The following is a 22,166-nucleotide window of genomic DNA, read 5'->3' as shown; positions in this document are numbered from 1 at the left end:
TGAGTGAAGGGGTGAGAGTTAGAGGAAAAAAAGAGCGGGACTAAAACGGAGGAGGAAGGTGGAGAGATATAGTAAAAGAATAAGAGGGAGGGAGGGAGTGCGGAAACGAGGAAGACGGAGTAATAGAGAGAGTAGAAGGGAAAAGGGAGTTGTAGAGAGTTTAGAGTAAGGGGATATGTAAGAGTAAGGTTAGTGAAGAGAGGGGGAAAGAAAGAAAAGGTAATAAAAGTGAGAGAGAGAGAAATGGGGAGAGGGATAGTAAGAGACAACAATCGGAACTTAAGAGGGAGGGAGGGATAGAGTGCTAAAGTAATTAAAATAGAGGAGTGGGAAGAGGAATTAAAAGAGAGACGGAGAGGGGGGCAGTGAGAGAACGGGGCAGATGTAACGTAGGAGAGGGAGAGGGAGTGGGAGGGGAGAAGGAAAAGAGCGCGCGAGAAAGTGAGAGTGATCTCCCCCTTGTCACATTGAAGGAAGAACCACTTTTTTTCTTTTCTCCCGCCTACTGCTGGTCACGTGCGTTTCGTCTCGACCAATGAGGATCGAGTTGGCAGAAGCGTATGGCCGCGAACTATTTGAATGTGTCCAACAGCTTCCTGCCAAGCTGACGGCGCCAGTTCGATCCCTGCCGAAGAAGCACTCACAGCCAGGCGCCCTTACGCAGCCACTGACGCCGGCCGGCTTCCCACTTGCGACTGTGCGATTTCGTGTGGAACCGAACCCCTAGTACTGCACATATACATACATACATATATATATATTTAGCTGTGTAGATATATATACACATATATATATATGCATGTATGTATATAGATGTAAGGATATATATATATATGTATATGTATGTATATATATTTCTATGTTAGGATGTGAATGAGAGCCGGGCCACCACACCAAGAAATAGTTGGAGAAAGAGAATACATCACAGGACAGGACATTGCTTTGGTGCGTGTATATATATATATATATATAATATATATATATATATATATATATATATATATATAGGCTTCATTTTCGTTGTGGAGAAGAGACAAGATACAGCCGGTCAGTAATTTATATATACATATATACACATATATACGTAGATATACACATATATAAATACATATGTATATGGATATATACACACATTCATAAACACGCAAATATATATATATATATATATGCAAACACGCATACACATGTATATATTAATGTACACATGCATTCCACACACACACACATATATATATATATATACACACACACACACATATATACGTGGAAACACACATACATAAAGACATATGTATATAGATATATACACGCTTGTATATACATATATATATATATATTCGTGGATTTATATGGACAATACCATACAAAATTCTGGTGCCTTTGACTTAAGTACCATATTCATCTGAATCTAAATTTTGCTCAACATATATATATATATACATACATACACACACATATATATATATATATATATACATACATATATATATACATATATATATGTATGTATAATGGCTCTGTGAAAGACTTGACAAAGGCTATCAGCATTAGAACCAGCAAACAAAGCAGACCATATTAATAATAATAATAATAATATTGATTAGGAAATCCCACCTCGGGACACACTGACACACGTATATTGTCTTTTATGTTACTCAGAAAAAAACAACGAAATCTTATATATTTTTTTCTCTTTTCTTTCTCTCCTCGCAGTTACCCTGAAATTCGATCTCGGATCATCATATTACACGGAGCCACGGCCACAACATGGAGGATCTATAGAAATGTACACGGACACATGGAGGATATAAATATATACACACGCACGGAGGATATATAGACTTTTTACTGGCACACACATATCTATAGATATATATATATATATATATATATATATATACATTCACACGTATCTATAGTTATATACATACATACATACATAACTATTGTTATATACATAGTCACACACATATCTAGATATATATATATATATATATATACATTCACAGATATCTATAGTTATATACATACTTACAGTCACACATAACTATTGTTATATACATAGTCACACACATATCTAGAGATATACATACATATATATATATATACACACACATATCTAGAGATATATATACATACACATTCATACACACATATATATATATACACACATATTAACACCAGCCGCGTGTCAGTTTCCTATTCTTTCCGAGTGTTTTACCTGTCCCCCTCTTCTGCACTATACAACAATAGCGATACCAGTCATTCGGGGAAATAAGAGGGGACAATAACATAACAACCCACAACAACAACAATAATAATAATAATAAAGGACCATCGCCGTGTCCAACATCACAATTTTGTTCGCATCTTAATTAACCAAACCGGACCTAATTGCCTCTTAAATTGACTTTTTGTTCTCCCTCCCCAAACACCACGGATTGTTAATTACGCGGATATTGCTGTTGTGTGTAGCACATATCTAGGAAGTGTCTACGTCTATCGAGGCGTACATGTATATAAGCGAGTGGCCGAGATCACCGAGACAGATAAACAGACACTAAAAAGCGGATGTCTACGTCCACCGAGGCACGTACACACTTACAAGCGGGTGTCTACGTCCATCGAGGCACTACACATATATATGAGCTGGTGTCTACGTCCACCGAGGCACACAGATACACAAACACCTAAGTTCGCTGAGACACAAGAAGGCGCCTAAGTCCACCGAGGCACAGAAATATACAAACAAGCGGGTTTTTAAGTCCATCGAGTTACACAGATGTACAGACACATAATCGCATGTCTACGTCCACCGAGGCACATAGGGACTCTTGTAAACGGGAGTTCTCGTCCAGCGAGGCATACAGATACATATACACTCACAGAAGCGAGTGTCTAAGTCCACCGAGTCACATAGTCGAACACCGACCCAACACGACCCCTCCCGGTGTTGAAACCCACGTTAATTTGGCCCCCAGCGGAATCGAAACCCAAATCCTTTTAATCAGAGAGAGAGAGAAAAACACATCACCATCTTTGGACATCATCCGTTGTCTTTCTTCTTCTTCGTCATTCATCAACGTTGTCAATTAATTAGTTAATTAATTAAATAATTAATTAATTAAGTAGAACGAGCACTGTGTTCTTTTTGCCGCCCTTAATTGACCTCGAATGTCCCAGGCTTTTCGTTTAACCACCACCACCACCACCGTCGTCATCACTTAACACTTAACACCAATCGTCGTCATCATCATCGTCATCATCACCATCGTCATCACCATCACCATCGTCATCATCATCAATCGTCGTCGTCATCATTATCATCGTCGTCATCAGACGTAATCCCAGACCTGATCGCGAGACCAAAAAACCGTTTTTCTTCACAAAGGCCAAAAACACCACGAGGAGTCTACACACACACCACCAGGGACAACAACAACAGCAACAACAACCACCATTAGTCTTATCATCATTACTATAATTACTATTAGTAGTAGTAGTAGTAATTAGTATTAGTTTTTACCACCACTACTATTGCTGCTGTTGTTAATATCGGTGTTTTGCCATCATCTACGTTTCGAGTTCGATTCCAGACCTCACCGGAAGTCACCGAAACAAGAACCTCCGTCTCAACATATTTATACATACATACACATAAGTATTCATATATATATACACTCACAAACACGCATTAGTAAATACATTCCTACACGTATATACACACATATATACATTCGTACATAGAAATACATCCGTGTGTGTATGTATATATACATGTTTTGAATAGGTTGGTATATAAAAACCTGACGGGTTTGGGCCCTTGCGGCCCTCACTTAATCTAGCAATTAATTAAATTCAACAATATAATAATAATAATAATAATAATAATAATAACAATCCTGAAAAACAAGAAAAGGGAAGAGTTGTGGAGGCGAGAATGCATCGCCAGGAAGACGACGTGCAGGTGCCCTGCCTGTCGGGGATTTTGGATCTGCAGAGAATGTGCCAAGAAGAGAACGTGAAGTTCTCGTCGGAGACCAACAGATATTTGGTCTATCTGATGCTGAAGAAAGTCGGCCCCATGATGGCATCGAAGCTGCTAGACAGACGTGAGTTTGAACCTCCTTGTTTCACATTCTCTTTCTAAATATCTACGTATGCATATTGGAAACTGTCTATCTAAATGTCTATCTATCTATCTATCTATCTATCTCTGTCTGTCTGTCTCTATCTCTATATGTCTATACCTATCTATGTCTATATGTATCTCTATCTATCTTTGTCTATCTCTATCGTCTATCTGTCTGTGTCTATCTCTGTTTATCTGTCTATCTTTGTCTGTGTCTCTCTGTCAATGTCTATCACTTTGTCTATCTCTGTCTATATCTATCTCTATATCTATGTCTATCTGTCTGTCTCATTCTCTATCTATCTGTGTCTATCTCTGTCAATGTCTGTCTATCCCTGTCTGTGTCTATCTCTGTCAATGTCTGTCTCTGTGTCTATCTCATTGTCTGTCTATCTCATTGTCAATGTCTGTCTCTGTCTCTATCTCATTGTCTGTCAATGTCTGTCTCTGTCTGTGTCTATCTCTGTCAATGTCTGTCTCTGTGTCTATCCATGTCTGTGTCTATCTCATTGTCTGTCTCTGTCTGTGTCTATCTCTGTCTCTATGTCTATCTCTGTCAATGTCTGTCTCTGTGTCTATCTCATTGTCTGTCTCTATGTCTATCTCATTGTCTATCTCTGTCAATGTCTGTCTCTGTCTATCCATGTGTGTGTCTATCTCATTGTCTGTCAATGTCTGTGTCTATCTCTGTCAATGTCTGTCTCTGTGTCTATCTCATTGTCTGTCAATGTCTATCTCTGTCTCTATGTCTGTCTCTGTGTCTATCCTTGCCTGTGTCTATATCTATCTCAATGTCTATCTCTGTCTGTGTCTATCTCTGTCTCTATGTCTATCTCTGTCAATGTCTGTCTCTGTCTGTGTCTATCTCTGTCTCTATGTCTATCTCTGTGTCTATCTCTGTCTCTATGTCTATCCATGTCTGTGTCTATCTCATTGTCTATCCTTGCCTGTGTCTATTTCTGTCTCTATATCTATCTCAATGTCTGTCTCTGTCAGTGTCTATCTCTTTATCTTTGTCAATGTCTATCGATGTTTGTCTATGTCTATATGTAAATTAAGTAATGGGGCTAGAAATTGCTATCAATCAACATCAATTTAAACCAGTGGTCTAGCACATTTTAAAAAATCCAAATATTTAAAAATTATATTACAATTAACAAGAGGAATGACCACTAAAGTAGATTCCTAATATGCTAGAGATAGACATCAAATCGCCTTACCACGAAGAGTGTGTTCTCAAGAATGATCTCAGCAAAAGCACCAGAATGTAAAAATAAGCAAGACAGATGGAAATATACAAAATAAAACGATTACCTATGTATCATGATTTCGTTGTTAACACTTGCAAAAGGCAAATATCTGCAACTCTTCTGTGACAGACTACACTGAAGAGTTGCAGACATTTGCATTTTGCATTATTCTAATGCTAAATATGCATCTTGAAACAAGCCAATAGAAATTTTTAAAAAATTCGTTATTACTATATTGGTCCCAATTTCAGAGTTAATTCATAAGAATTTTCTCCTCGTCAGCGATAAATACGTAAGACATAAATGAAATACTTACTCATACCCATGGAAAAAGCAAGCACTAAGTCCTGAGCAGACCTGTTAACAATGAAATCATGATACATAGGTAATCGTTTTATTTTGTATATTTTCATTTGTCTTGCTTATTTTATACATTCTGGTGCTTTTGCTGAGATCATTCTTGAGAACACACTCTTCGTGGTAAGGCGATTTGACAACCTGTGGCCTATGCCAGGAGCGTAACCAGCCCGCTTATGCATACCTTTTCCTTCTTTGGTCACTAAACTCTGCTTGCGAAGACCTGTTGAGACAAGTGAAATCAAAATCAAATTCAATTCGATGACTGGCATCTGTGCTAGTGGGGTGCATAGAGCACCATACGAGTGTGATCGTTGACAGAGCGGCTATTCGAGTATGATTGTTAGCAGCGTTGCCTTACTGGCACTTAAGCCTGTGCTAGTAGGGTGCCAAGAGCACTACCTGAGCCTGATCATTGCCAGAGCAACCAACTGGCTTCCATACCCGTGGCATGTAAAAGAGTACCATTCGAGTGTGATCGTTACCAACATCGCCTTACTAGCACCTGTGCTGGTGGCATGTGTAAAAACATTCGAGCGAGGTCATTGCCAGTGCCGTCTGACTGGCCCCTGTGCTGGTAGCATGTAAAAAGCACCCACTACACTCTCGGGGTGGTTGGCGTTAAGAAGAGCATCCAGCTGTAGAAACTCTGCCAGATCAAGATTGGAGCCTGGTGCAGCCATCTGGCTCGCCAGCCCTCAGTCAAAATCGTCCAACCCATGCTAGCATGGAAAGCGGACGATAAATGATGATGATGATGATGCCAGCATGGAAAACAGACATTAGATGATGATGATTGGCGCAGGAGTGGCTGTGTGGTAAGTAGCTTGCTAACCAAACACATGGTTCCGGGTTCAGTCCCACTGCGTGGCATCTTGGGCAAGTGTCTTCTGCTATAGCCTCGGGCCGACCAATGCCTTGTGAGTGGATTTGGTAAATGGAAAGTGAAAGAAGCCTGTCGTATATATATATATATATATATATGTGTGTGTGTGTGTGTGTATGTCTCTGTTTGTCCCCCTAGCATTGCTTGACAACCGATGCTGGTGTGTTTACGTCCCCGTCACTTAGCTGTTCGGCAAAAGAGACCGATAGAATAAGTACTGGGCTTACAAAGAATAAGTCCCGGGGTCGATTTGCTCGACTAAAGGCGGTGCTCCAGCATGGCCGCAGTCAAATGACTGAAACAAGTAAAAGAGTAAAAAGAGAGAGAAAAAGAGTCTCATCATTTAATGCCCACGTTCTATGTGGGTGGACATGGGTTGCACGGTTTGACAAGATCCTATGAAGGGAGCATCGTGCTCCAGTGTCTGCTTTAGCGTGTTTTCTATAGCTTGATGCCTTTCCTAGCACCAACCACTTTCCTGGTACTGGTACCGCATTAAAAGCACCCAGCAGTACACTCTGTCAAGTGGTTGGCATTACGTAGGACATCCCGGCAAAGGAACCCTGGGAAAACAGACAATCAGGGCCTGGTGCGACCCTTGTCAAACCATCCAACATATGCCAGCATTGAAAAGGGATATTGAATGATGATGCATCAGTGCTAGTGATGTCACAGTGTAGCCTGCAATCCTAGGGTTTTATTTGGCTGAGTAGGGAGCGCTACAGGAGAAAGCAGGGAGGAGGCATTATGTCAAGGGATGAGGGTTTTGGGTGTGAGAGTAGGTGGAGAGGGCGGAATAGAACAGGCTTGTTGCTGGAGAGGAGCTACATGTCTCCTTGCGTTACAGATGAGAAGGTAAAAGGGAGTGGCCCAGGAGGGAGTGAAGCTGGAAAGATAAAGATAGAGTGAGTGGGAGCAAGAAAGCTGAAAGTGTGGGAGATTATTAGAAATAAGGGAAAAGGGGGGGAGGGAAAAATATAAAGAATAGGAAGGAGGAAGAGTAGGTGACAACTGTAAAAATTGTGTGTGTTACCCATATATATATATGTTATATTTCGGAATGGTCATATTGCCAGTTTAGCCAATAAAAAATCTTGCACAACAAATATTTAAACGTATATATATATATATATATCCCTCTCTCTCTCTTTCGGAGAGGCACTGAGCAGCTATACGCACACACACACACGGCAGTAACTTCTACCTACCGAATTCAATCACAAAGCTCCGGTCGGCTTGGGGCTATAGTGGAAGACACCTACCCAAAGTGTCACGCAGTGGGACTGAACTCGAAACCATGTAATATATATATATATATATATAACTTATAAAATAAGGGCAAAAGAAAAATTCTAATGCCATATATGCGTCTTGAAACAAGCCGATAGAAATTTCTAAAAAATCCGTTATTACCATATTGGTCCCAATTTCAGAGTTAATTCGTAAGAATTTTCTCCTCGTCAGCGATAAATACGTAAGACATAAATGAAATACTTACTGATACCCATGGAAAAAGCAAGCACTAAGTCCTGAGCAGACCTAAGTACCCCAAATATATATATATATATATATATTGAGATAATATTGAAATAACCATATTAACTGTATGAAATATTGATATACTGATATTGTAAAATTAATATGCTTACATCTTTCGTAAACATCAAGACGCCATGAGAGATTGTTAGCTACTACATGCATTTTTTTCTCTCCTTGTTTTTTTCTGTGTATCTTTCTGTCGAAGAGCATAGGCTCGAAATCTAAAAGACTTTTTCTATTCCTGAGCGCCATACTAATACATTTGTTTGTTTGTACTCCACCTGCCTTCGTCTTTTGTTGATTTTTGTAAACCTTCCCTGTTTATATATTATATTATATTCTATATTTTATATTTCATATACTATGTATTGTGAATAGCAGAATACACGTAATCTAATATTAATAATAATTATAATAATATTAGTAATAAATGAATATTATAGTGTACTCATGGATATGGATGTGTATGTATATTTATATCTATCTATCTATCTAATATATATATATATATATATATATATATATTCAAATGTGTGTGTATTTTGTTTTATGTTTTTATGATTGTACTTTATAATCTCTGACGAGGCCTAGATATATATGTATGTACTTCATGTTCAACTGCCTACCTCCTCAATACACTTGACTAATATAGGCAGAATGAGATACTTTTATCTATGGGCTGAAACAGCTGTAAGTAATTTTTATAATTTATATTCATGTTTTTTAATAACTGCTTGTATTCTTATCTTATATGCATAGAATAATATACTAAATGTATGTATGTTATTATGGTTGTCGTTTTGATAAGTCAACATTTTAATGTCCTAAAGTTGATGAACCAACTAATGTGTTCTCCATTTTCTTATTTGCTATATATATATATATATATATATATATATATATTATATATATATATATCACGTGACCGACCAGTCCTTCAGATGTAGTTACACATCGCTGGTCACAATGCGTTCGCATTGTTTTAGCCTTCGAATGACGGCAACCACGCTGGCTAAGCGAGCAGGCCAACAGAAGAAAGAGTGAGAGAAAGAGTGGTGAAGGAGTACAACAGGGATCACCACCATCCCCTGCTGGAGCCTCGTGGAGATTTTAGGTGTTTTCGCTCAATAAACACTCACAACGCCCGGTCTGGGAATCGAAACCGCGATCCTATGACCGCGAGTCCGCTGCCCTAACCACTGGGCCATTGCGCCTCCACATATATGTATGTACATATATACATACATGCCTACATACATAACAGAAAGTTGGAGAATTTATTGATATTATTTATACACCATTACACATGTTTCATTTCCTAATAGGAGTTACAAAGTTTGTACATGTCGGATAGATATATAAGGAATTTCTCAGACAGAGAATCGAATAATACAATGAAGCGTTTATATATGGTTAGTTAGTAGTCAGGAATAATAAAGATAGGGGTCAGGGGGTGAGAGTAAAGAACAAATTGAGTGGTAGAGAGAAGTGGGTGCTGGAATGAGCAGATGTGCTTCAAGGGGACACAGCTTGGATTTTAACCCTACCTACATTTGTGTGAAGGAACTTCCCAAGCTTGCTAATGAACCACATGGTTCCGGGTTCAGTCCCACTGTGTAACACCTTGGGCAAGTGTCTTCTATTATAGCCTCGGGCTGACCAAAGCCTGTGAGTGGATTTGGTAAACGGAAACTGAAAGAAGCCTGTCGAGTGGCTCTGTGGTAAGTAGCTTGCTTACCAACCACATGGTTCCGGGTTCAGTCCCACTGCGTATCACCTTGGGCCAGTGTCTTCTATAGCCTCAGGCCGACCAAAGCCTTGTCAGTGGATTTGGTAGATGGAAACTGAAAAGAAGCCCGTTGTATATATGTATATATGTGTCTGTTTGTTCCCCCAACATCGCTTGACAACCGATGCTGGTGTGGTTACGATCCCCCGTAACCTAGCGGTTCGGCAAAAGAGACCGATAGAATAAGTACTGGGCTTACAAAGAATAAGTCCTGTGGTCGATTTGCTCGACTAAAGGCGATGCTCTAGCATGGCCACAGTCACATGACTGAAACAAGTAAAAGAGTAAGAGACTGTTCTGTTGATCAAGTCAACTGGAATACCCAGTTTGTGTGGGACTTAGTGGTTAGAGTGTCTTTGAGAGGACCCAGCAAGTCAAGTGAGATTGTGGCCGATGCCAGTGTTACATAACTGGCCCGTTTAAAAGCACCCTTCGGTCATCGGGCAATATGGTGTGCGTTGAGTCAAGTGAAATCGTAGTCATGGCTGATGCTGGTGGCGTGTACAAAGTACCATTCTAGTATGGTCGGTTGCCAGTACTGCCTGACTGCCTCTCATGCTAGTTGCACGTAAAAGCACCCACTACACTCTCAGAGTGGTTGGCCACAGGAAGGGCATCTAGCTGTAGAAACTCTGCCAGATCAGATTGGAGTCTGGTTCGCCAGACCTCAGTCAAATCGTCCAACCCATGCTAGTATGGAAAGCAGACATTAAACGATGATATATATATATATATATATATATATATATTATGTGTAGAAAAATACAAACTGGGACAAGAACGTAAAACATTTAGAAGACGATACAAAAAACACGGACGGGACATTCGAAGCCTTCAATCTTCAGTCAAGAACTGGATCATCCTAGCAATTTCGGCTGATTAATCTTGAGATCGCTCAGATCTGGCCAGCCCCAAGGAAAATCTAAGCTACGAGCATTAGATTTCTTGGAAAAAGGATCGAATGTATACGAAACAAGGACAGAAAAACGGACGATGCCACACAAATATAAATACAAAAAACAATAATGGTAAAAACAGGACAAAAACATATATATATATATTCTTTTATTCTGTAGCACCGCCTTTAGTCAAACAAATTGACGCCAGGACTTATTCTTTGTAAGCTCAATACTTACTCTATCAGTCTCTTTTTCCGAACTGCTAAGTTGCAGAGACATAAACACACCGCTGTTGGTTGTCAAGCGATCTTAGGGGGACAAACACACACACACACACACACACATATGTATGACAGGCGTCTTTCAGTTTCCATCTACCAAATCCACTCACTCCAAGGCTATAATAGAAGACTCTTGACCAAGATGCCACGCAGTGGGACTGAACCTTGGAACCATGTGGTTGGTAACCAAGCTACTTACCACACAGCCTTGCCTGTGCCTATATATAGTTATAAAGTACCAATCAAAAAGTTGGTTCCTGTTTCCTCTCTCTCTTTCAGAATCAACTAAATTGAAAGGGACTTGAAGTGGGAAAGGAGTGTTTAGGGCACCAGGGCACCTAGCCTCACTAATTCCTTCTTGTGGACTTGATAAAGAATCTTACTCTCTGCATGTTTATTGGCGGGAGAGAGGGTGAGTAGAGGAAGAGTTTAGGGGAAGGGTTAAGGTAGGATGAAAAAATTATGTGGTGGTGGGGTTGGAGGTGGTGTTGGGCGCTGAAAGGGACCACTCCTTTCTCACCTACCTCCCCACTACCTATTCTGCCATTGTTTTAACCACAAAAAAAGGGATGGGGCAGGAAAAGAGTGGTGATGGTGGAGTGTGTGTGTGTGTTGCAATAATGTTGCCTACACACACACACACACACGCAGCCATGAAGTTTCACATGTGGTTATTACAACAGCCACGCATCCTCCTACGTAAAATTTTCATCATTTGTTAACGACTATTTCATTAAAATACAGAATTAATAATGCCTTTTTACTCTAGGCACAAGGCTTGGAATTTGAGGGAGGTGCTAAGTCAATTATATGAACCCCCAGTCCTCAACTGGTATATGTGTGTGTGTGTGTGGCATGTAAAAGGGCACCATTCGAGCGTAATTGTTACCAGTGTCGCCTTACTGGCACCTGTGCCGGTGGCATGTGTAAAAAGATTCGAGCGTGGCCGTTGCCAGTACTGCCTGACTGGCCCCTGTGCTGGTGGCACGTAAAAGCACCCACTACACTCTGAGTGGTTGGTGTTAGGAAGGGCATCCAGCTGTAGAAACACTCTGCCAGATCAGATTGGAGTCTGGTTCGCCATCCCTCAGTCATTCATCCAACCCATGGAAAGCGGACGTTAAATGATGATGGTATATATATATATATATATTTACATACAAATCGCTATATATCTAGCATGTTGACCGTCCACTCTTAGTGGTCAGTCCTTTAAATTTTGTATGTAAAAAATATTTTAATCTTCGGATTTTTTTAATATGTTGGGCCACTGGTTTTAATTAATTAACATCAATTTCTACCCTTAATAAATTTTATATATATATATATATATATATATGTATATATATATATGTGGAGGCGCAATGGCCTAGTGGTTAGGGCAGCGGACTCGCGGTCACAGGATCGCGGTTTCGATTCCCAGACCGGGTGTTGTGAGTGTTTATTGAGCGAAAACACCTAAAAAGCTCCACGAGGCTCCGGCATGGGGTGGTGATCCCTGCTGTACTCTTTCACCACTCTTTCTCCCATTCTTTCTTCTGTTGGCCTGCTCGCTTAGCCAGCGGGGTGGCGTCATTCAAACGCTAAAACAATGCGAACAATGTGACCAGCGATGTGTAACAACATCCGATGGTCTGGTCAGTCACAAAAAGAAAAATATATATATATATACACACACACACACACACACATACACCTGTAGAAACCATGTCAAATCAGACTGGAGTCTGGTGCAGCCCCTCCACTTATCAGTCCTGGTCAACCTGTCCAAACGGGCGCTAAATGTTGATATATACATGATGCATCCACATACATACATATATATGTATATATATATTAAGGCGGCGAGCTGGCAGAAACGTTAGCACGCCGAGCGAAATGCGTGGCCGTATTTCGTCTGCCGTTACGTTCTGAGTTCAAATTCCGCTGAGGTCGACTTTGCCTTTCATCCTTTCGAGGTCGATAAATTAAGTACCAGTTATGCACTGGGGTCGATATAATTGACTTAATCCCTTTGTCTGTCCTTGTTTGTCCTCTCTGTGTTTAGCCCCTTGTGGGTAGTAAAGAAATATATATATATGTACACTTGGCAATTTTCGAATTATCATGGCAGCGAAGCTGGTGGTGTTCTTGGCCTCAATGTTGGTGTTTGTGGTGTTGATGGTGATGTCTGTTGTTGTTGATTATTTTTTTTCCCCTTTTTTCTTCTTCTCCAGTGATGGAAAGTGGTGAGATCCTGTGGGACAAAGATGAAAAATACGAAGTGGAAGCTGTGGTGGATCACACAGATGATGAGGTAGGGGCATTCATTCATTCTCACTTAACCTCTTCCTCCACCCCCATCCCCATCCCTTCACTCCTTGCTCACCCCAAATCCTAACTGTTACATCACAATATATAAATATTTACTTCAGCCCCACCCGACCCCGTTTCTGTGTCCCCCTCTGTCAGTGATGAATTTAGCGTTTATGTAGGCATGGGACGAGGTGGTGAGGCTCAGTCTTTGAATGTTGGGCCTCACAGAGGTAAGGACAAGAGACCGAGGCCTTTGGCGATATGCTGCGCTTGAGAGGGCCTGTCGAGCCAAGTGAGGTCGTAGTCGTAGCTGATGCCAATGTCACATAACTTGACCATTAAAAGCACCCTTTGATCATTGGGTGATGTGCTGTGCTTGTGAAGACCTGTTGAACTGAGCGAAGTGCCAGTCCCGCATGATTGGCACCCATGCCGGTGGCACGTAAAAAGCACTGTTCAAGCATTGGGCCTCATGGAGGTAGTGACAAGTGACCAAGACCTTTGGAGTTATGCCGTCCTTGAGAAGACCTGTCAAACCAAGTGAGGTCGGTCATAGTTGTGGCTGATACCAGTGTTGTGTAACTGGCCTGTTAACAGCACCGTTCAAACATTGGGTCATATGCTACGCTTGTGATGACCTTTTGTTGGATTTTTAAGGTGTGATCTGAAATAAAGATATGATTTTCTTTGTACATGTTATTGATTGTTGAGTGTGTATGTATGTGTATATGTGTGTGTGCATGTATATGTGTGTGTGTGTGCATGTATATGTGTGTGTGTGTGCATGTATATGTGTGTGTGTGTATATGTATATATGTGTGTGTGTGTATATATATATATATATATATATAAATGCGCACATGGTTATGCATCAATTTAATTGATTAACGAGTGTTTAATTGTTTTCATTTGTCTGTTGCAGGATGTGAATTATTATTACATCAAATGGAAAGGCTGGAGTAGTGAGTTCAATACCTGGGAACCTGAGGCTAACCTGGAATGCCACGAACTGATCGACGAATACCACAGAAAAAGGGCTGCTTTGAAGTCACGCAAACGATCCACACCCGACAACCGCAACTCTGGGGATGTGGTGAACAAGCGGCGGCGCGTGGAGGAGCTCTTCGACAAACTGTTCCGATCTCCTGTCCACGAACGGATCACGCCGATGCAGATCATGTCGCTGACCACAGTGAAACACGGCGGCGCTAACAAGATCATTAAGGGCCTCATGATGTGTAAGGACCGGAAGCCGAGGCGCATCCGACACAACAACTACAACAACACCAAGAGCAAACACTACAAGCAGACAAAACACATGGTGCAGATGGCGCTCAGGGAATGGCAGGACAAGTTGAACGCCGTGTGTGCCGACCCTTCGCCCATATGTGTTGAGAACTTGGTCGACCTGGAAGGGCCGCCCGAGAACTTCGAATACATCAACGACTACAAAGCGATGGATGGCATCGACATCCCACAGGATCCCCTCGTGGGGTGCGAGTGCACGGACTGTTACGGTGAGCGAAAGTCATGCTGCCCGGCCAACTGCGGCACGGAGTTTGCATACTATCGCGGCAAGCGGCTCAGGGTGGGACGCGGCGTCCCGATATATGAGTGCAACCGGCGGTGTAAGTGCGGGCCCGAGTGCCCGAATCGGGTGGTTCAGCAAGGTCGCAAGTTCAAAGTGTGTGTCTTCCGCACATCCAACGGGCGCGGATGGGGCGTGAAAACTGTTCAGAAAATTAAACGAGGATCTTTTGTGATGGAATACGTTGGTGAGGTACGTTCATATGTTTCTTACACTTCGCTGCTGTTTCGTGAGTTTTTGTATAACCTACTGCTTGTGCCTTTCTGTTTTTTAGTCAACCATTGATGCCCCTACTGAGACTTCTAGGAGCATCAATGATAGGGTCAAAGAACCCCTGGATAACTATCATCATCATCATCATCATCGTTTAGCGTCCACTTTCCATGCTGGCATGGGTTGGATTGTTCGACTGGGGTCTGGGAAGCCAGAAGGCTGCACCACTCCCAGTCGGACACTTAATGACACATACCAAAGTACATACTAAAAAGAAACCATGGCAATGAAAGGAATATTAATTCATGATCATCATCATCGTTTAGCGTCCGCTTTCCATGCTGGCACGGGTTGGACGGTTCGACTGGGGTCTGGGAAGCCCGAGGGCTGCACCAGGTTCCAGTCTTGATCTGGCAGTGTTTCTATGGCTGGATGCCCTTCCTAACACCAACCACTCCGTGAGTGTAGTGGGTGCTTTTTACACGCCAGACGAGGCTGGCAAACGGCCACAATCAGATGGTGCTTTTTACATGCCACCGGCACGAGGCCAGTCGGGGCTGCGCTGGCAACGGCCACGTTCGGATGGTTCTCTTATGTACCACCGGCACTGGTATCACAACTACTAATTCCATTAATGTTAAAACCGAACTCCATCTTCTATCAGCATGGACTGCCCCAATTGGCTCCTTAGGATATCTAACCTAAGTCTCCCTATCTATACATGCCGTAAACACACCAGCATCAGTTGTCTGTTGGAGGGACAAACACAGACACACATATATACATATGACAGGTTTCTTTCAATTTCCGGTTGTGGGTTTTTCCCATATCGAAGTTTGATAAACTGAAAAAAGTTATTTTATAGTTCACAGCTCGCAACTAGGGTTGCTATGTATGCTAATAAGAATCCGAATTGAGGTGAATGGAGCAGATAAAAGTCCAGGCTAGATGTGTCTCCTTGCTAGCAGAACCTTGGAAGTAGGAATTACTCAATGAACGGCACTCAGCTAGCTCTTTTACTCTTTTTTACTCTTTTACTTGTTTCAGTCATTTGACTGCGGCCATGCTGGAGCACCGCCTTTAATCGAGCACCTCGAACCCGGGACTTATTCTTTGTAAGCCCAGTACTTATTCTATCGGTCTCTTTTGCCAAACCGCTAAGTGACGGGGACATAAACACACCAGCATCGGTTGTCAAACAATGCTGGGGGGACAAACACACACACGCATATATATATGTATACATATATACGACAGGCTTCTTTCAGTTTCTGTCTATCAAATCCACTCACAAGGCATTGGTCGGCCCGAGGCTATAGTAGAAGACACTTGCCCATGGTGCCACGCAGTGGGACTGAACCCGGAACCATGCGGTTGGTTAGCAAGCTACTTACCACACAGCCACTCCTGCACCTAATCATCAGACTGTGTTTATATTTGTGCAGTTGGGGGTTGTAATGTCAGTTTGGCTATTTGGCTGTCGTGGCTAAAGCTGGTACACGGGTTACAGTCAAAACAACTTTTGTCCAACACACACACACACACATCATTCAGTGTTGACTGATGGAACGAAGGAGTACTTGTTACTATGGTAATAAGAAAGAAGGCGGCGAGCTGGCAGAATGGTTAGCACGCCGGGCGAAATGCTTAGCAGTATTTTGTCTGCTGCTACTTTGTGAGTTCAAATTCCTCCGAGGTCGATTTTTGCCTTTCATCCTTTCGGAGTTGGTTAAATAAGTACCAGTTACGCACTAGGGTCGATATAATCAACTCAATCCGTTTGTCTGTCCTTGTTTGTCCTCTCTGTGTTTAGCCCCTTGTGGTTAGTAAAGAAATAGGTATTTCGTCTACTGCTACGTTCTGAGTTCAAATTCCGCCGAGGTCGACTTTGCCTTTCGTCCTTTCGGGGTCGATTAAATAAGTACCAGTTACGCACTGGGGTCGATGTAATCAACTTAATCCCTTTGTCTGTCCTTGTTTGTCCCCTCTGTGTTTTGCCCCTTGTGGGTAGTAAAGAAACAGGTAATAAGAAAGTATTTCATTTTGGTCAAGTCAGTCCGTTGCTGCTCCGAGTTTCAGCCGTGGGTGCACAGTGATCGTGAAGGTGTGGGTTCAATTCCTGGAGCAGGCAGCATTTGTTGTTCCCTTTCTCTATTTCCCCTCTTTCTTTTCTTTCCCAGGTAATAACAAATGAAGAAGCAGAGAGACGAGGCAAACGTTACGATGCTGAGGGTCGAACCTACCTGTTTGACTTAGATTACAACGACGGCGATTGCCCGTTCACTGTGGACGCCGGTTACTATGGAAACGTGTCGCATTTTGTGAACCATTCGGTAAGTTCCCTAATTTTGTGGCATAATGAGGCTTTTGGGTGTCAGGTTGTTTTAATTACAGGTGTGATATCTTATGTTGGTCATTAGTAGAAATTAAGGTGTTATACTTTATGTTGGACATAAATAGAAATAATCTGTCCTACTAATTAAGGTGTTAATTTCTATTAATTAAGGTTGGATATTAATGGAAATAGTCTCTGCTGCCAATTAAGGTATTACACCTTGTTATATTGGATGTTAGTAGAAATAGTCTGTTCTACTGGGTGGCCAACTGGCAGAAATGTTAGCACGCCAGGCGAAATCCTTAGCGGTATTTTGTCTGTCGTTACGTTCTGAGTTCAAATTCCACCGAGGTCGACTTTGCCTTTCATCCTTTCGGGGTCGATAAATTAAGCACCAGTTACGCACTGGTGTCGATATAATCGACTTAATCCATTTGTCTGTCCTTGTTTGTCCCCTTTATGTTTAGCCCCTTGTGGGCAATAAAGAAATAAGAAATAGTCTGTTGAGTGGCTGTGTGGTAAGTAGCTTGCTTCCCAACAACATGGTTCTGGGTTCAGTCCCACTGTGTGGCACCTTGGGCAAGTGTCTTCTACTATAGCCTCGGGCCGACCAAAGCCTTGTGAGTGGATTTGGTAGACGGAAACTGAAAGAAGCCCATCGTATATATGTGTGTCTGTGTTTGTGCCCCCAACATCACTTGACTAATTATTTCTCTGCATTACAAGTTTTCGCTTAACGAGCGGTTTCCGGGGACAAATTAACTCTTATATCAAGGCATTAGCGTATTTCAAATTGATCCTTACAATGTCTGGTGTGATATTTAAATTCAAAAGAAAACTATGTGATTCTTGTAAATCTTTTCACTACTGACACACGCAAATGGTTGTTGACCCTGATACCATCGTTGACCCGACCTCATTATCTTCCGTCTTTCATCCGCAGTGTGACCCCAATTTGGAAGTGTTTGGCGTGTGGATTAACACCCTTGATCCACGCTTACCTCGGATCGCTTTGTTTGCCAAACGAGATATTGCTAAGGGAGAGGAGTTGACCTTCGACTACATGATGACAGGTAAGTGTTCCTTCACCTGCACACACACACATGGTTGATCCAGACAACTAGAAATAGCAGCTAAATGTCTCTCAGCTTGCACACCAGAGAAAAGGGCTACGTTACATGGTAAAACAGTTTTGGTTACAGCTCTGTAGGATCGGGATTGACCTGGGTTTAAACATCAACAAGGAGGGACACATTAGGTAATGTAGTCCTAGATACGCTGTGCCTGAATAAAAGACAGGATGGTCATAGCAGGAACATCTTTGATCAGAGGTAAGCTGGATCGAGACTGACCTGGGGCTAAACAACATCGACAAGGAGGGACACATTAGGTAATGTAGTCCTAGATACACTGTGCCTGAATAAAAGACAGGATGGTCACAACTGGAACATCTTTGATCATAGGTCTGCTGGGGCTAAACAACAAGAAGGACACATTAGATAATGTAGTCCTAGGTACATTATGCCTGAATAAAAGACAGGATGGTCACAACTGGAACAGTTTAGCTGTGGTTTCATGCTGTGAAGTGAAAGATAAAGATATCTCTCCCTGGATAAGGCACTAGTCTATCACATGTTAACACTCCCCCAGATGATCTGGTAGCTATTCTCTCCCTCAACACGGCTACATGTGAACTGAGATAACGTAGAATATAGTGTTTTATCAGACACATTGTGATGTGAGATAAATCTCCTCCTGGATAAGGCACCGGTCTATCACATGTTAACACTCTCCCAGATGATCTGAGACCTATTCTCTCCCTCTCTGCTTGTGGATACACAAGGACTTAAAACAATTACTAGAAAGAGATGCATATTAACTGGTTGTGATTGAGTAATAACGATGCCTTAACTCTTTCACGTTCAAATCAGCCAGATCCTGCCTCTCACACCTACCCCACAATGTCATACTAAAAATAAACAATCACATCACTGAAACCTCAAAGCTATGTGATAATGCATGATTAATTCAAAACAACATCATCATCATCATCGTTTAGCGTCCGCTTTCCATGCTGGCATGGGTTGGACGGTGTAACTGGGGTCTGAGAAGCCAGAAGGCTGCACCAGGCTCCAGTCTGATCTGGCAATGTTTCTACGGCTGGATGCCCTTCCTAACGCCAACCACTCCAAGAGTGTAGTGGGTGCTTTTTATGTGCCACCAGCACGGAGGCCAGGCGAGGCTGGCAAACGGCCACTATCGGATGGTGCTTTTTACGTGCCGGTCGGGGCGGCACTGGCAACGGCCACATTCGAATGGTTCCCTTATGTGCCACCGGCACTGGTATCACAGCTGCGTGAATAAATAAGGATTACATTTGATAGAGTAATCTGAATGCTAAGAAGTTATACATACTTAGACATGGGGTGTGGTTTGAGGGAGATTTGGCTGCTATTTTTAACAGAACCAGCCTCCACATATAGTAGGGTGGAGCAAAAAAGTTACTTTTTTTTACACAGATTTTTGAAAAATGTTTTCAAGAATATATTTTTTATTGCGAAATCCTTTAAAAATAACTCTGTTATAATCTGAAGTTCTTACGTTGCCATCTTCAGGCTCCGCAGTCCACTTGAAATTTTGAATAATGATCAAAAACTCAATTTATAACACGTTTGCCGTCCCTCATTTTATTTTTTACATTCATTGTTATGAATCGATTTTCTCTTGCAACATTCTTTAACCCTTTTGGTACCAACCTGGCTGAAACCACCTCTGGCTCTGTAATACAAATGTTTTGTTTTCTTAAGTTTTGAATTAAAATCTTCCACCAAACCTTAGTCACAATTTATGTTCCTAACACTAGCTTAATGAGAATTAAGTTATTTTACTAAATTCTTTGTTATATTTAAAGTAATTGACAGAAACACAGAACATCTCAGCAGAAATATGGTAACGAAAGGGTTAAGATGTATAATAGAGAATCAATTTTTAACCCTTTTGATATCAACCTGGTTGAAACCACTTCTGGCTCTGAGTACAAATGTCTTGTTTTCATAAGTTTTGAATTAAAATCTTCCACCAAACCTTAGCCACAATTTATGTTCCTAACACTAGCTGAATGATAAGTTATTTTATTAAATTCTTTGTTATATTTAAAGTAATTGAAAGAAACCCAGAGCATATGGTAACAAAAGGGTTAAGATATATAATAGAGTAACAATTCTTAACCCTTTTGATACCAACCTGGCTGAAGCTGGCTCTGAGTACAAATTTCTTGTTTTCATAAGTTTTGAATTAAAATCTTCCACCAAACCTTAGTCACAATTTATGTTCCTAACACTGGATGAATGATAACTAAGTTATTTTACTAAATTCTTTGTTATATTTAAAATTAATTGAAAGAAACACAGAGCACCTCAAAATAAATACGGTAACGAAAGGGTTACAAAATAAGAGTGTTAAAATCTTAAGCTCTAAAATTTAGGAGTGGCTCTGTGGTAAAGTAGCTTGCTTACCAACCACTCACACTCGACATGATGTGACCCCTGCTTCTCATCTGACATATCACCCCTACCTTCTTCGTACCTAACGAATCTATAAAATAAAACTTTTTGTTTGTTTGTGTTTTTTTTTAATTTGTTGCATTCTCGTTTGCAGTCGATGCCAACCAATCAGCGTTCAACACTTCTACCTCCTCTGCAATGGCCGACCCCTCGTCCCCAGGAGCCAACAAGGGCGGCGACCACACGGACGAACCCGTCAAGAAGCTGCCCAGCCGCATGGGGCTGCTCTCTCACACAACGGATTGCCATGGAAACGACACCGCTACCGCCACCACCACCACCAACAATAACAACAACAACAACGAGGAAGGTTCAACTACCCCTGCGTCGGCTGCGCCCACCACGGGCCTAGCCGAGCCCCCAGCGGCCAACCCCGACAACTCGCAAGTCACGCAGCCTCACAACAACAACAGCAATAACAACACCACCACCATGAACGGAGCAGATGATGACGATGACAAAAGCAGCTCAACAGAAGTCGTCACCAATACTGTAGACAATGCTTCTCTCCCCGACGGCCAAGGCATCGAGGCTCCTACTTCGCTACCTCGCAACGACGCCAAGCTAACAGAGGACGGGAAGCAATATCGCATCGTGTGCCAGTGCGGTGCAGCAAACTGCAGAAAATACCTGTTTTAACGGTGCCAGGTGGTGCACAGTGCACTCTACATAGCCACATACCTATATTTATATATATGTATACATACATTCATACTTACATACATACACACACATGCATTCATACTTATATGATCAGACATATTCCAAAGATACTGGGTGATGGTCTGCATTGGAAAGGCTCGCATATAGTAAAATGGATAAACAAGGTGCAGTAAACTTGCGGGGAGGCATGGAAGATCCAACGTTTCATGTGGTGTTCTTCTCCAGAGAAAAGCTGACTGGTGCACGCATGGTCATGTGGTAAGAAGCTTGCTTCCCAACCACGTGGTTCCGGGTTCAGTCCTACCGTGTGGCACTTTGGGAAAGTTGTCTTCTATTATAGCCTTGTGAGTAGATTTGGTAGACAGAAACTGAAAGA

The 22,166-nt window shown here is 41.8% G+C and overlaps 1 protein-coding gene across 1 annotated transcript; it reads left to right on the top strand.

Moving 5' to 3' along the window:
* The first annotated feature begins 2,105 nt into the window (after window positions 1-2,105).
* On the top strand, window positions 2,106-22,166 carry LOC115228866 (histone-lysine N-methyltransferase SUV39H2-like). The gene is made up of 6 exons (XM_029799338.2): window positions 2,106-4,112; window positions 13,350-13,429; window positions 14,351-15,208; window positions 17,410-17,562; window positions 18,508-18,637; window positions 21,222-22,166. Exons 1-6 carry the CDS (start codon window positions 3,941-3,943, stop codon window positions 21,764-21,766), a joined length of 1,938 nt encoding a protein of 645 aa, XP_029655198.1. The 5' UTR covers window positions 2,106-3,940; the 3' UTR covers window positions 21,767-22,166.

This window comes from Octopus sinensis, unplaced genomic scaffold (assembly GCF_006345805.1).
Source record: "Octopus sinensis unplaced genomic scaffold, ASM634580v1 Contig11200, whole genome shotgun sequence".
In the NCBI taxonomy this organism is placed as follows: domain Eukaryota; kingdom Metazoa; phylum Mollusca; class Cephalopoda; order Octopoda; family Octopodidae; genus Octopus; species Octopus sinensis.
Note: the sequence above shows the minus strand (reverse complement) of the source record. Positions and strands in the feature narration are given on the sequence as shown.

Bases quoted from the DNA above. Each gene is read 5' to 3' on its own strand.
- LOC115228866 (XM_029799338.2), top strand. From the start codon at position 3,941: ATGCATCGCCAGGAAGACGACGTGCAGGTGCCCTGCCTGTCGGGGATT. The intron at 15,209-17,409 runs GTACGTTCATAT...TTTCTTTCCCAG, and splicing joins TGATGGAATACGTTGGTGAG to GTAATAACAAATGAAGAAGC. The intron at 17,563-18,507 runs GTAAGTTCCCTA...TTTCATCCGCAG, and splicing joins CGCATTTTGTGAACCATTCG to TGTGACCCCAATTTGGAAGT.